Below are 15,491 nucleotides of genomic sequence, written 5' to 3'. Positions count from 1 at the left end.
TCAAATGAATTTTTCTTTTCTTTTTCTTTCCATGATAAAGATTTGGAAAATCATAACCTGGGGTCCTAGCAGCATGATGATCATAGAAGTTGTAAATACTTTGGGATATGGCAAACTTTGCATTGCCTTTCTCTGGGATTGGAATGAATACTGACCTTTTCCAGTCTGTGGACACTGCTGACTTTTCCAGACTTGCTGCCATATTGAGTGCAGCACTTTCACAATTCCATCTTTCAGGATTTGAAACAGCTCAACTGGAATTCCATCACCTCCACTAGCTTAGTTCCTAGCGATGCTTTCTAAGGCCCACTTGACTTCACATTTAGGATGTCTGGCTCTAGGTGAGTGATCACACCATTGTGATTATCTGGGTCGTGAAGATCTTTTTTGTACAGTTTTTCTGTGTATTCTTGCCACCTCTTCTTAATATCTTCTGTTTCTGTTAGGTCCATACCCGTTCTGTCCTTTATTGTGCCCATCTTTATTTGAAATGTTCCCTTGGAATCTCTAATTTTCTTAAAGAGATCTCTAGTCTTTCCCAGTCTATTGTTTTCCTCTATTTCTTTGCATTGATTGCTGAGGAAGGCTTTCTTATCTCTCTTTGCTATCCTTTGGAACTCTGCATTCAAATGGGTATATCTTTCCTTTTCTCCTTTGCCTGTAGCTTTTCTTCTTTTCACAGCTATTTGTAAGGCCTCCTCAGACAGCCATTTTGCCTCTTTGCATTTCTTTTCCATGGGGATGGTCTTGATCACTGTTTCTTGTACAATGTCATGAACCTCCATCCATAGTTCGTCAGGTACTCTGTCTATCAGATCTAGTCCCTTTAACCTATCACTCTTCCACTGTATAGTCATAAGGGATTTGATTTAGGTCATACCTGAATGGTCTAGTGGTTTTCTCCACTTTCTTCAATTTAAGTCTGTATTTGGCAATAAGGAGTTCATGATCTGAGCCTTAGTCAGCTCCCGGTCCTGTTTTTGCTGACTGTATAGAGCTTCTCCATCTTTGGCTGCAAAAAATATAATCAATCTGATTTCAGTGTTGACCATCTGGAGATGTCCACATGTAGAGTCTTCTCTTGTGTTGTTGGAAGAGAGTGTTTGCTATGACCAGTGCGTTCTCTTGGCAAAACTCTATTAGCCGTTGCCCTGCTTCATTCTGTAATCCAAGGCCAAATTTGCCTGTTACTCCAGGTGTTTCTTGACTTCCTACTTTTGCATTCCAGTCCCCTATAATGAAAAGGAGATCTTTTTTTGGGTGTTAGTTCTAGAAGGTCTTGTAGATCTTCATAGAACTGTTCAACTTCAGCTTCTTCTTCGGTGTTACTGCTCAGGGCATAGACTTGAATAACCATGATACTGAATGGTTTGCCTTGGAAATGAACAGAGATCATTCTGTCGTTTTTGAGACTGTATCCAAGTACTGCATTTTGGACTCTTTTGTTGACTATGAGGGCTACTCCATTTCTTCTAAGGGATTCCTGCCCACAGTAGTAGATATAATGGTCATCAGAGTTAAATTCACCCATTCCAATCCATCTTAGTTTGCTGATTCCTAGTATGTTGATGTTCACTCTTGTCATCTCCTGTTTGACCACTTCCAATTTGCCTTGATTCATGGACCTCACATTCCAGGTTCCTATGCAATATTGCTCTTTACAGCATCGAATCTTGCTTCTATCACTAGTCCCATTCACTTCTGGGTATTGTTTTTGCTTTGGCTCCATCCCTTCATTCTTTCTGGAGTTATTTCTCCACTGATCTCCAGTAGCATATTGGGCACCTACCGACCTATGTAGTTCATCTTTCAGTGTCCTATCTTTTTGCCTTTTCAAACTGTTCATGTGGTTCTCAAGCCAAGAATATTGAAGTGGTTTGCCATTCCCTTCTCCAGTGGACCACATTTTTGTCAGACCTCTCTGCCGTGACCCTTCCATCTTGGGTGGCCCCACAAGGCATGGCTTAGTTTCACTGAGTTAGACAAGGCTGTGGTCCATGTGAATCAGATTGGCTAGTTGTCCGTGACTGTAGTTTCAGTCTGTCTGCCCCCTGATCCCCTCTCTCAGTGCCTACCATCTTATCTGGGTCTCTCTTACCTTGGACGCAGGGTCTCTCTTCATGGCTTCACCAGCAAAGCGCAGCCACTGCTCCTTATTTAGAATGTGGGAGAGCTCCTCTCCGCCATGCTCGTGGGCAGTCACAGCCACTGCGCTCCTGGTTTTAGAAAAGGCACAGGAACCAGAGATCAAATTGCCAACATCCGCTGGATCATCAAAAAAGCAAGAGAGTTCCAGAAAAACATCTATTTCTGCTTATTGACTATGCCAAAGCCTTTGACTATGTGGATCACAATAAACTCTGGAAAATTCTGAAAGAGAAGGGAATACCAGACCACCTGACCTGCCTCTTGAGAAACCTGTATGCAGGTCAGGAAGCAACAGTTAGAACTGGACATGGAACAACAGACTGGTTCCAAATAGGAAAAGGAGTACGTCAAGGCTGTATATTGTCACCCTGCTTATTTAACTTATATGCAGAGTACATCATGAGAAATGCTGGGCTGGAGGAAGCACAAGCTGGAATCAAGATTGCCGGGGGAAGTATCAAAAACCTCAGATATGCAGATGACACCACCCTTATGGCAGAAAGTGAACAAGAGCTAAACAGCCTCCTAATGAAAGTGAAAGAGGAGAGTGAAAAAGTTGGCTTAAAGCTCAACATTCAGAAAACTAAGATTATGGCATCTGGTCTCATCACTTCATGGCAAATAGATGGGGAAACAGTGGAAATAGTGGTTGACTTTATTTTTCTGGGTTCCAAAATCACTGCAGATGGTGATTGCAGCCATGAAATTAAAAGACACTTACTCCTTGGACGTAAAGTTATGACCAACGTAGGCAGCATCTTAAAACACAGGACATTATTCTGTCAACAAAGGTCCATCTGGTCAAGGCTATGGTTTTTCCAGTAGTCATGTATGGATGTGAGAGTTGGACTATAAAGAAAGCTGAGTGCTGAAGAATTGATGCTTTTGAACTGTGGTGTTGGAGAAGACTCCTGAGATTCCCTTTGACTGCAAGGAGATCCAACCAGTTCATCCTAAAGGTGATCAGTCCTGTGTGTTCACTGGAAGGACTGATGCTGAAGCTGAAAGAAACTCCAATACTTTGGCCACCTGATGTGAAGAGTTGACTCAATGGAAAAGACCCTGATGCTGGGAGGGATTAGGGGCAGGAGGAGAAGGGGACAACAGAGGATGAGATGGTTGGATGGCATCACCGACTCGATGGCCATGAATTTGAGTAAACTCTGGGAATTCTTGATGGACAGGGAGGCCTGCTGTGCTGCAGTTCATGGGGCGCAAAGGGTTGGACATGACTGAGCAACTGAACTGAACTGAACTGAATGGTAAACTAACAAATTTCAGGTTCATCAATGTTCGAGCAAGTGACATGGACCAGGTAGAGAATCAAAGCAGCCATTTTTGTGGGAGCAAGATTAAGATTTTCAAAGTAAATGCACCATTGGTGGCAGCATGGAGGAAACCTCTATGTGTGCAAAGAGTAGACTTTTCATAAATAACTTCAGAGAACTTTCCAGTTTTTCTCTACTTATAAGAAGAGATCCTTTCAAGATAATATAACTAACATGTAATTTAATAAAACATTCACTATGTACCAAGAAGCATCCTTAAATTTTTTATTATAATTTTATTTCCTTTAACTGAACTATCAATGCCTAGAATTAGATTAATTGCTTCTTAATAACAAATTATAAACATGAACTACACATGCCCTCTGTTATTACTTTTTGTGTGTGTTTATTTTCGTCAGGCTATAAGGAATGGGTTCCAGCTTTCCCAGTTGCTCAGTGACAAAGAAACTGCTAGCAATGCAGGAGCTGCAGGAGACATGGGTTTGATCCCCCTGGAGGAAGGCATGGAACCCACGCCAGTATTCTTGCCTGGAGAATCCCGTGGACAGAGGAGGCTGGCAGGCTATAGTCCACGGGATCGAAAAGAGTCAGATATGACTGAAATGACTTAGCACGCACCTTTGCAGGGCATGGGTTAGGAAACATCTCTGCAAGCTACACCCACTAGGAACTTGTCCATTCTAATTTTCCTGGAATAGCTATTGGAGCTGTTTCTTCTTCTTGGGTCCACCGTTCTGGCTGGCAGCAGACTCTTCAGGTCTACTGCTGAGTGGCTCCTCCTTGGAAGAGCATGTCCTCTTTTTCTTGGGGACTCTCCAGTTTCCTGACTCTTCACTGTCACCAACTGGTTCCACTCTGGGGAAAGATTTGTTTCTCTTGGAAGGACTTCCACTGCCAGCTGTCTCTTCAAGATCACTACTAACCAGCTCCCTCTTGGAAAAACATTTCTTTTTCTTGGGCTTGGAGAAGGAGACAGATGAGTCTTCCATTTCGTTTTTCAGAGTAGCCTCCTGGGGGGTTTGTTTTCTCTTCTTTAGGGGTCTTTCACTTGTCCCCACATTCCTCCAGGGTACTACTGCTGTTTCCTGAAAATGCCAACGCAAATACGGCCAGTTCTTTTTTTTTTTCCTTCTTCAAGTATTTCTTCTCTTAATTTTCCAGCTTCCTAGTAATCTCAGCAGCCACTTCTCCTGCCAAACCTTTGCCTCCTTCATGACATCCAGATTCTTTCATAAAATCTCTCCAGTTTCATAGCAGGACAGCAGCTTCTCAACTTGTTCTTGGAGCTTCTCCCCAAATACACTGGCAAATATCTCAAAAAAAAAACAATTTGTGAAGCAATAAGGCATTCATTTTTCAAATATTGGGTGATGTGGTCTTTGTTCTTGGCACCTGCTGTTATTTTATTTTGACTTATTTTATAGCCTTGTGATTATGTAGTCTTCCTACTCTACCTCTGGCAGGGTGGGTACATTTAATTTCGAGGTGAAGAGTTAGCCAGCTCATTCATTTCAAACTCATAAGCCACATTTTCTAAAAGACTTTACCAATGATGAAGCTGATATACTTATTTTTATCTGTCTGATTTCTGTATTTATTTCCTAATTAGTTCTTAATTCATGAAGAAACGAGGAGCTTCACATATGAACTTCACAAACTACACTAGAACATGTCACTTCTGATTGTACCTTGAGAGAGCAGTTCTTGTTTCTTAGTTATGTTATCCATGTAATTTACCATCCACACCCGGATGCTTAAGAATAAAATGATACACTCTCGATAATTAACCATCCTTTCTAGAAAATGCATCAGGTAGCTTTGCTACATAAAGACAAATTATACGGCTTGGACCAACAGTGATACATCATTCTCTGTGGGTTGGCTAAGTGGTTCTCCCAGTTTCAGCAGTTTTCCTAGTTTGGGCAAAGTAGCCCAGGTGATGAAAGGTGGCCACATTTATGTGTCTAAGCAGATGCGGACAGGCCTCCCTTGGTTGGTACTCCTCTGCTCAATGTGGTTTCATCCTCCAGTAGGATATACCAGCCATTTTCACAGGGCGGTCCCAGGTTTCAGAGGAGCAAGAGAGAACAAACCCTAAAGCATAAGCACTTTGCAGTTTGCTTCTTTTCCAGGTCTCACCGGTCAAAACAAGTCACACAGCCAAACCCAAAGTTCATCGGTTACAGCCTACCAGAGCTATCCTCAGTTGTCTCCTGGAGCTGTATCTGGTATGTTGAAAGATGCAGTCCCTACACTACATATAGCTTATTCAATTGAATAGAAGCATGAATCATTTCCTTTGATTAGAAATAAAACTGAGAGCTTCAGTCTTGGGGTATTTATAACATCACAGTCAGCAAACTTGTGCTCAAGGAATTTCTCATTTTTTGGGTCTCAATAAGTTGGATTAATTTTGTTTCACAGCCTACATCCTAACAGACTGGTGGAAATTTGAAAACTCATGATACTCTAACTTCCTCTTGTACTGATGTGTGAAATTGTTGGGATTTCACAAAGTACAGGCTATTTGTGAAAGTCCTTTGCTAGCTCAGTGTGGTTATCACTGAGATAGACAAACAGTGTCTCCTGGCATGGGTCCCTGAGGTCTACTCATTCTGATGTTTTCATTCAAGTTTGGGACACAGGAAATTGAATGATTTTGGTAACCTTGTCTTATGCTTGTGCTTCTTCCCTCTCAGATGCATTATTTGGTCATTTATTCTCTAAAATGTTGCTTCCTCCCTTGGAGAGCTGCCACAATCAAAGAACAAAATGCTGTTTTTTTTCTGAAATTATTGAACTTTTTACACTTTCCAGCTCAGAGGAATTTAAAAGATCTGTTTCTGGTCTGCAGAAAATATCTCTATTCAAACTCTGTTCTCTTCAATAGCTTTAGCATTTCCTGGTGGAGGTGAAAGCATAGTCTTTATGTTTTTCAATGTGATAGCTGAGCAATTTATTTTTATTTTATTTTAATTTATTGTGGAAAGAACACTTAACATGACATCAACCCTCTTAAATGTATAAGTGTACAATATATTATTGTTGACAAAAAGAACAATATTTTACAGCAGATCTATAGAATCTATCCATCTTGCTTTACTGAAACTTTATGCCTGCTGACTAGTCATTTCCCATTTCCTGCTTCCCATTAGCTTCTGGCAGCCATCACTGCACTCTTTGATTCTATGAATTTGATTATTTTAGATAACTCATATAAGTGGAATCATGCAGTATTGGCCCTCCTGGCTTATTTCACTTACTATAATATTCTCAAGGATCATTCTTGCTGTCCCGTATTTCAAAATTTCCTTATTTTTCACAGCAGAATTGTAATTCATTGTGTATACATTTGACACTTTTAAAGAATGCATTGTTGACACTTTCTAATTGCCAATATTTATTCATTTTTCCTAAGGAAATCTCATTTGTGTGTGTGTGTGTGAAATTAAGTCTTTTATTGGGTATTGCTATAATCATATAGTGATTGTTTTTAACTTTTTGACTGTTGCTTCACATAAATTCCCTAATTACAATTGAGAAATTTCTTAACTTATTGGTCATGGAGATGACAGGGCCTATTCACCTTGCCTCCCTCTTTAAAATATTAATATAAACATACTAGAAACCACTTTAGGCAGGAGTATATTCAGCCAATCAGAACAATGCCCTTGAATTTTGATTCATGATCTGGTGAAACCAAGAGCCAGAACCCAAGAAAAGTACATATTGATGGTTCACAGAGACAGCTGTGTAGAAGACATCCCCTTTTCAGAGCAGTCGCAGAAATGATGAGATTGACATACACGTCTTACTGTGGCATTAGTAGTACAAGATGATGTGTCTAGGCATCACCAGGGGCAGTAGCTGGATATTTACTGAAACAATTCTAAAGTGCAATTTGGCTGTAATTCTGGCTGCATAGTGCCTAATTTCCCTAGTGCACTATTTCCCTAGCTGTGTCAATTTTTCTGAAGACACCACCAATATCTTACAATAAATCTCTCTTTTGCTTAAATTAATCACTGATAATTTATTTTTCTTGAAATTTAGGCCATTTACTGAATCAAATGAATATTGCAGGCATTTGCTCTATCACCTTTGAAACCTACATGCATATTTGAAAACCTTTTTAATATTTGATTTTTTCTCTTAGCATCCCAGCAGTGCCAAGTAGTAAGAATGAAACCTAGCCTACACAAAGAAACACATTTTCTTCTTGAATATCAATACAAAAATGAAATACCTGGGTCATTAATACCAGTGGTGGTACTCAACCACTTAACCACCAATTAAATATTCTTTTAAATATTTCTATTAAAATACTTACCTATTCTCTAACTCTTCAGAAATCCTTTGGGTCTGATCATTGTTAGAATAGGCTCTCTAGTTTTCCTATACACACTTTGGATTCATTATTATTTTCTATTAAATGCACACTTGTTTATATGTGCCCAAGATTGTTTCTCTTGCTGTGAAAAGTGACCCTAATTGATTACTCTTCAGGTTGAACTGGGTCCCCAAAAATTCATGTCTTGGGGTCCTAATTTTCAGTACATTGGAATGTGACTTTATTTGTAGATAGAGCCAGCGTATAAAGAGGTACTCACGTTAAAATGAGAAATACGGTGGGCTTTAATCCAACATGAATGGTGTCCTTATAAGAACAGGAAATCTTTACACACACTGAGATATCAGAAATGCTTATGCACAAAGGACAGGCCAATGCAAGGTCAGGGCAGGGCGAGAAGGTGAATTTGCAAGTCAAAGAGAAAGACCACAAGATAAACCAAACCTGCAGACACCTTGATCTTAGATTTCTAGGCTCTGAACTGAAATAAAATAAATTTCTATTGTTTGACCCACGCAGGTGGTGCAGTTGGTAAAGAATCCGCCTGTCAATTTAGGAGACACAGATTCAATCCTTGGGTCAGAAGATCCCCTGGAGGAGGAAATGGCAACTCACTCCAGTATTCTTGCCTGGAGAATCCCATGGACAGAGGAGCCTGGCAAGCTATAGTCCATGGCATCGCAGAGTCAAACACAACTGAGTGATTGAACACACCTTAGCCTCCAGCCTCTGGTATTTTGTTATACCAACCCTAGCATATTAAAACAACTATCATAGAAATTTGTGTAACAGAACATAATAATGTATTAATCTCTTTGGTATGTTTTGGTTTAGATCAGAAGGATACATTTGGTCAGAGGACTGGTAGAAAACTTAGATTAGACCAGTTCCAAAACTGATGAATGAGATGTATTGAAAGAATTACAGTAGAAATAGTCTCCAAAGTTTTGTCTGCATAACCTGTTAGAAAAGGAGAAAAAGTTGGCGAGGAAGGATTTAGGAGTAATGTGCTCAGCTGCTTCATTCACGTCTGTCTCTTTGGGACCCCATGGACTGTAGCCAGCCAGTTTTCTCTGTCCATGAGATTTTCCAAGCAAGAATACTAGAGCGGGTTGCCATGCCCTTCTCCAGGGGATCTTCCCAAACCCGGGATCCAACCTGCCTCTCCTGCATTGCAGACAGATTCTCTACTGCTGAGCCACCAGAGAAATACATAGGAGTAATACAATTGGTAAAAATAAACTTTAAAAAAAGGCAATTAAAAAAGAACTAAAATTATTTTTTAGTGAAAGCCTGTATAGTAAATTCAGAAGGAGAAAATGACAAAGGTGTAAATGCTGCATTCATCCTTGGGGGCATAATCTGATAGTGTTATGTATTGTCTCTGTTTACTTCCCATTGGGCAGAATTTTATAGGCTTCAGAGAGATGGCTATGTGCTGAACTAATCCTCAATGATATCTGTTAAGGAAGAGAAGAATTTTTTTTTTGGTGCACAATCAGCAATCTCTACTATAAATAGTAGAGAAATTCAACACATTTTTGGTTCTAATTCAGAGCATGAAGAAAATACTACCAAAGTTGGTTGAAAATAAAAAGCCAAGAAAACTCATACTCAATGCATTCAGGTAAAAAGATACCACAACTCCAGGATTAGAAACATAGAACTCCAGGAAATACAAAATAAAAGAACTCCAGGATTAGACAGCTACTTCAGTTAACATAAAAGAAAGAAAGCAAGGTGCTCAGTCATGTCTGTCTCTTTGCAACCCCATGGACTGTAGCCTACCAGGCTCTTCTGTCCATGGGATTCTCCAGGCAAGAGTACTGGAGTGGGTTGCCATTTCCTTCTCGAGGGGATCTTCCTGAACCAGGGATTGAACCCAGGTCTCCCGCATTGTAGGTAGACACTTTACCCTCTGAGCCACCAGTGAAGCCCAACATAAAATAGGCAATCAGCATTTCACAGCATTTGTGTGTAGGAAGAAATTTTCAATATGTAAATTTATTGGTTTAAAATTCAGTTTAGAAGATAAACTTAGCCTTTCTAAGGGCCCTGTAAGTATGACTGTGATATCTCAGTACAACAGAAATGGGGAAAGATGCCAAGTGACTAAAAGTACTAAAAGAGTTGGAAGAATGGCAGATATTAGTGACTAAAATTATTTCCTTTTAGTTTAAGTGACTAAAGGAAATCATATTGGGCAATGGTCACTACCAAATCTCCAATGAGAATGAATTAGAAGTGGGTATCAGAATTTCAATGAATAATAATTCTTTTAAAATGCTTTTTATTTCCGGTTTGATAAATCTTTTTGTCATTTTGATTAAATTCAAGGTTTTAATATTCTCATTCAAGAATCTCAGTAGGGTGAATCCTTTGTCACTTATAATCAAAATTATGTTATTCTAAGTGGGCAAGAGTAAGCCAACTTCCTTCCAGAATTTTATCTTTACAGGCTCATTTCCCCTAAGCTATATATTGGATTATTTCTTTGAATCCAACAAACTATGTAGTGATTACCAATGAAATACTTCATTTGATTTAATTAAAAAAAACTTATTAAAAACACTATCATGTTATGCACTGTTAGAGATTAGTATGGGATGTTTTCAATACTTAACATGTGTGTATATACAGCATACATTAATTTTATAATATATACATTAAAATGTCCACTTTTATATACGATGCAGTTTCTTCGGTGGGTAATAATATTATGAAGGCAATAAAACTTGTCTCACTTATATGAATCTTAGGGGTCTTGTGTCACTAAATAATGGGAGACTTCTCCAGAGGGGTAGGTTCTCAAAGTCATCAGGATCCAATCACTTTCTCTGAAAATATAAGTGTTTGAGAATTTGAATGCTGTCTTATTACTAGATAATCAAAATATACCTGTCTAACCAACTTTATCACGCACCATATATATGTTCACTGGGTTTTTATTATTATGAGAAATGAATCACACTCACAAAACTGTGTTATATCATTACCACGGATTATGTCTAGAAAATTTAATTGAGTTTGTTGATTTATTTCTAACAGTGAATTAGGAACCTTCTTTCTATAAGATTTTTTCTCTCTAAGCAATGTGAAATGAGAATCTCAAAGATTTAACATGTCCTAAGCTTGTACAGATTATATATGCCTCAAATAAGTAGTGAAAATTTAAAAGTTTGATTACATAGATTAAACAAAAATTAGTAGGTTTAAGGTCACATCGAGGGCAATAGAGTTTTCTTTTTCCTACTGACAATAGTAATCTATTTTTAGCAGCTCCCTAACTACCAATGTATTTGACGCAAGTATCCCTGAATTCTAAGGATATTCTCTGTAAACATCTTAGACAACCAACATTTTCTTTCTACTCTTCAACTATCTCCTTCCTCATTTGATAAATCTCCAAAGTTCTACAAATCATATCATTCCCTTTTTCCTTTCAAAAGTTCAATAAATTCTAGCCCACCGTTTTAAAGAATATTTTTTAAATAAAAACAAAGAGGAAAAATAGAAAATATTCACATTTTCTCTTTCTTCCTCTTTGTGAAACTAAGTATTCCTTAATTTTTTATACCACTTGGGTAGATGGAAGCTAGACAATACAAAAAATATAGGGACTGACATACAGCTTTTGCACAATAGAAATGGTAATCTCATTTCTAACGTGCCATTGTTTAGAGTCATGTTTGCCGAAGTGGGTGAAACTAGAAAGGTCTTTGAACATGATGCAGTTTTTTTTTTTTTCTCATTAAACTTTTTTTAATGAGTCTCAAATTCTGTGACAGATTTTTGGTCAAGTTGTTTTCATTAAAAAGTACTGATTTTAAAAACTAATAACTTAAACTGCCACACACAAAACATATGGTCCACAAAAACATTCTCCTTTCCTTCTGAAGGTTTTATGATGCATTGTTATCATTAACCAGTCTTTTACTATTAAACTTAAATGGCCAATTGAGACAAACAGTTCTGAGACCGTTCTTCCACCACTGATTAAGACTGGGGTGGCAGGTATTGGGGATAATATTCAGTTAGCCTTCTGAGCTTTCTGGGCAGACTTGGTGACCTTGCCAGCTCCAGCTGCCTTCTTGTCCACTGCCTTGATGACACCCACAGCGACCGTCTGTCTCATGTCACGCACAGCAAAACGGCCCAGGGGAGGATAATCAGAGAAGCTCTCAACACACATGGGCTTGCCAGGGACCATATCAACAATGGCAGCGTCACCAGATTTCAAGAATTTAGGGCCATCTTCCAGCTTTTTCCCAGAACGACGATCAATCTTCTCCTTTAGCTCAGCAAACTTGCAAGCGATGTGAGCTGTGTGACAATCCAGCACAGGTGCATATCCAGCACTGATTTGGCCTGGATGGTTCAAAATAATCACCTGAGCTATGAAGCCAGCAGCTTCCATGGGTGGATCATTTTTGCTGTCACCAGCCACATTGCCACAACGGACATCTTTGACAGACATGTTCTTGACATTGAAGCCCACATTGTCCCCAGGAAGGGCTTCACTCAATGCTTCATGGTGCATTTCTACAGACTTCACTTCAGTTGTTACATTGACTGGAGCAAAGGTGACCACCATGCCAGGTTTGAGAACACCAGTCTCCACGCGACCCATAGGGACAGTGCCAATACCACCAATTTTATAGACATCCTGGAGAGGCAAACGCAAGGGTTTGTCAGTTGGGCGAGTTGGTGGCAGGATGCAATCCAGAGCTTCAAGCAGGGTGGTTCCACTGGCATTGCCGTCCTTGCGGGTGACTTTCCATCCCTTGAACCTTGGCATGTTAGCACTTGGCTCCAGCATGTTGTCACCATTCCAGCCAGAAATTGGCACAAATGCTACTGTGTCGGGGTTGTAGCCAATTTTCTTAATGTAGGTGCTGACTTCCTTAACAATTTCCTCATATCTCTTCTGGCTATAGGGTGGCTCAGTGGAATCCATTTTGTTAACTCCAACAATTAGTTGTTTCACACCCAGAGTGTAAGCCAGAAGGGCATGCTCACGGGTCTGCCCGTTCTTGGAGATACCGGCTTCAAATTCACGAACACCAGCAGCAACAATCAGGACAGCACGGTCAGCCTGGGATGTGCCTGTAATCATGTTTTTGATGAAGTCTCTGTGTCCTGGGGCATCAATGATGGTAACATAGTACTTGCTGGTCTCAAATTTCCACAGGGAGATATCAATGGTGATACTACGCTCACGTTCAGCTTTCAGTTTGTCCAAGACCCAGGCATATTTGAAGGAGCCCTTCCCCATCTCGGCAGCCTCCTTCTCGAACCTCTCAATTGTTCTCTTGTCGATCCCGCCACATTTGTAGATCAGATGGCCAGTCGTCGTAGACTTCCCTGAATCTGTGTGCCCAATGACAACGATGTTGATGTGGGTCTTCTCCTTTCCCATTTTGGCTTAGGTTTAATGGTGGTTTTCACGACACCTGTGTCCTGGCGGCAAACCCGTTGCGGAAAAAAAAGCCATGATGCAGTTTGAGATCATCTCTTTAATCTAATTAACAGGTAAGGAAAAAGACACTCTTGACAAAGGAAGATTTTTGAATTTAATTTTACTTTTAGTTCCCACACCTGACAGTCATCTCACTTGTACATGAGGAACATAGCATGGTTATGTGAAGTTGTGTGATCGGTACTTCTCAGTGACTTCCCAGAGCCCTTTACTTAGGAGCCAGCTTCTGCACTGGGAACGCGAAGACCTAAAAGGTTCAGCCTGCTTCCAGGGAGGCTTCAGGTGCCGAGACTCCTCCACTTCTCTACTTTTGCCAACTAGGATCTTCCCCTAGTTCCTCGTGTTCTCTGTGTTTCCTACCACTACATGAGCTTTACAAATGCTTTCCATTCTACCCTAAATTTTCATTTTTTACTTCCTTAACCTCAGCTGTCAGCTTATGTGTCACTTTCTTAAGGATGCCTTCAGTAACCAACAAGAAGAAAGTCAAACCCCTATATTATAGACAAGGTCATAGTTACATCTTTAAATTTTATGTATGCCTGTTTTATTCATATTCATGTTTCTCATTAGTCTCTTCCCAGGGCCTAGCATACTACTGAGTAATATGAAGGAAGTTATTTAGTATTTTGAAAGAATGATTAGCACATATCATATCTATCTATATAACAAGCTAGACAAAGATGATGAATGATCCAGGCATATAATACTGGGATGTGTCAAGTGGGATTATGGTTTACAACAACAGCAACGAAAAACTTTATTCTCCTCTACTCATATTGCTTATCTAAGCTCAATCTATTGTGAGGTTAGTTCTCTCTCACGATTTGTATTTTTGAGCAGAACTTCTAACTTTTCTGGATACTCAGATAATAAAATCTCTTCTAGTCACTCCAAGAAACAAAAGCAGTTTCATTCAAGAAATTAATGTATCCAGTTATATATAATAATCAGAGTCTAAAATTCACTTAAAACTTCTCTCCTTTAACTATGGCATTAATTAGTGAGGGTCCTGGGGTGAAAAGAGGGTGTATGATAGGCTTCTTCTCTTTGTCCCTGATTGATGTTTTTGTCCCAATTTTAGGGGGGAAAAAAAAACCACCCTAAATATTCTCTAGTCCTTTCAAGTTTGAAAAAGGAGAGTAGGGAAGATAGGGGGCCGGAGATGTCTAATTGGATGGGAATTTCTTAGTGTTAGGTCCCTTCTCTGTACTTGGGAGTTTTAAAGCAGATTAATTCCTAGGTAGTAGATTTTATAGACTCTAAGGAATTCTCTATAGATGAGGCTATGCCATCTGCACTTCTGTGATATGAGTGATGATTATTCTGGATATAGTTATGCATATTATCTTTTAATCTCTGTTCTTTGAGATTCATCTTGCAGGAAAACACCCCAAACTTTCATTCACTCAAAAAAGAAGATAATCAATCTTAGTTTTAAAGAGGATAAATGCTATTGATACTGAAAACTTTTTCATGATAGATCTGAAATTTCTCTCTTGGACACAAATTATTTGAGATCTATTTTGCTACATTTTTAAAATCTAGGCTATTCTGAGACTTCCTGAAATGACTAGCTCTGCCTCTAGTTTTCCCCTGACAGGAGGAGACTTGCTCTTGATCCTCTCCAGAACTGTTCCTTTTAACAGATTGGCTGCAAAGATCTCTGTCTTTCTGAGTAGTCTCTTTTAAAGTTATGACAAACTACAACAAAAGGTTCTTCTCTCTTCCATGAGCTATAGTTTATCATCAAAACGCTTATGATGCAACATATTATATGTATTGTTGTTATTGTTTAGTTGCTGAATTGTGTCTGACACTTTTACAACTCCATGTACTGTAGGCAAGAATACTGGAGTAGTTTGCCATTTCATTCACCAGGGGATCTTCCTGATCCTGGGATCCAACAGGCATCTCCTGCATTGGCAGGTGGATTCTTTTACTACTGAACCACCAGGGAAGTTCATATTATATACATGCAAATACTTAAAATATACATATAAATACATATATGTGTGTGTATATATATATATGAACAGCATGATTTAGAAAATTAATTATATTTATATATATCATATATTTTCCTTTGGCTTAAGAGTTCAAAACTTTGAATACATACATCAAATTTAGAAAACTGACCCTATATAGATTATTTCATTTATTTCCTCTCAGGAATTATTTTTGTGCTTCTAATTGGCTGTACATTTTTTATCCTGATTAAAAA

General features: G+C 39.1%; 1 protein-coding gene across 2 annotated transcripts; it reads right to left on the bottom strand.

Annotated features, from left to right (window-relative positions):
* Window positions 1-1,438: 1,438 nt before the first annotated feature.
* LOC122427624 (elongation factor 1-alpha 1-like) lies at window positions 1,439-13,222 on the bottom strand. Of its 2 annotated transcripts, XM_043447236.1 has the most exons (3): window positions 11,941-13,222; window positions 7,627-7,631; window positions 1,439-1,449 (listed from the first exon to the last, which is right to left on the bottom strand). In XM_043447236.1, the coding sequence occupies exons 1-2, from the start codon at window positions 13,205-13,207 to the stop codon at window positions 7,627-7,629; spliced, it is 1,272 nt and encodes a 423-aa protein (XP_043303171.1). In that variant the 5' UTR covers window positions 13,208-13,222; the 3' UTR covers window positions 1,439-1,449. The 2 variants fall into 2 exon arrangements, with proteins under 2 accessions (XP_043303171.1, XP_043303170.1); XM_043447235.1 differs by lacking the exons at window positions 1,439-1,449; window positions 7,627-7,631 and having other exon boundaries at window positions 11,522-13,222.
* Window positions 13,223-15,491: the final 2,269 nt, after the last annotated feature.

Source organism: Cervus canadensis, chromosome 25 (assembly GCF_019320065.1).
Source record: "Cervus canadensis isolate Bull #8, Minnesota chromosome 25, ASM1932006v1, whole genome shotgun sequence".
Taxonomy (NCBI): domain Eukaryota; kingdom Metazoa; phylum Chordata; class Mammalia; order Artiodactyla; family Cervidae; genus Cervus; species Cervus canadensis.
This window is presented reverse-complemented; position numbering and strand designations above follow the sequence as displayed.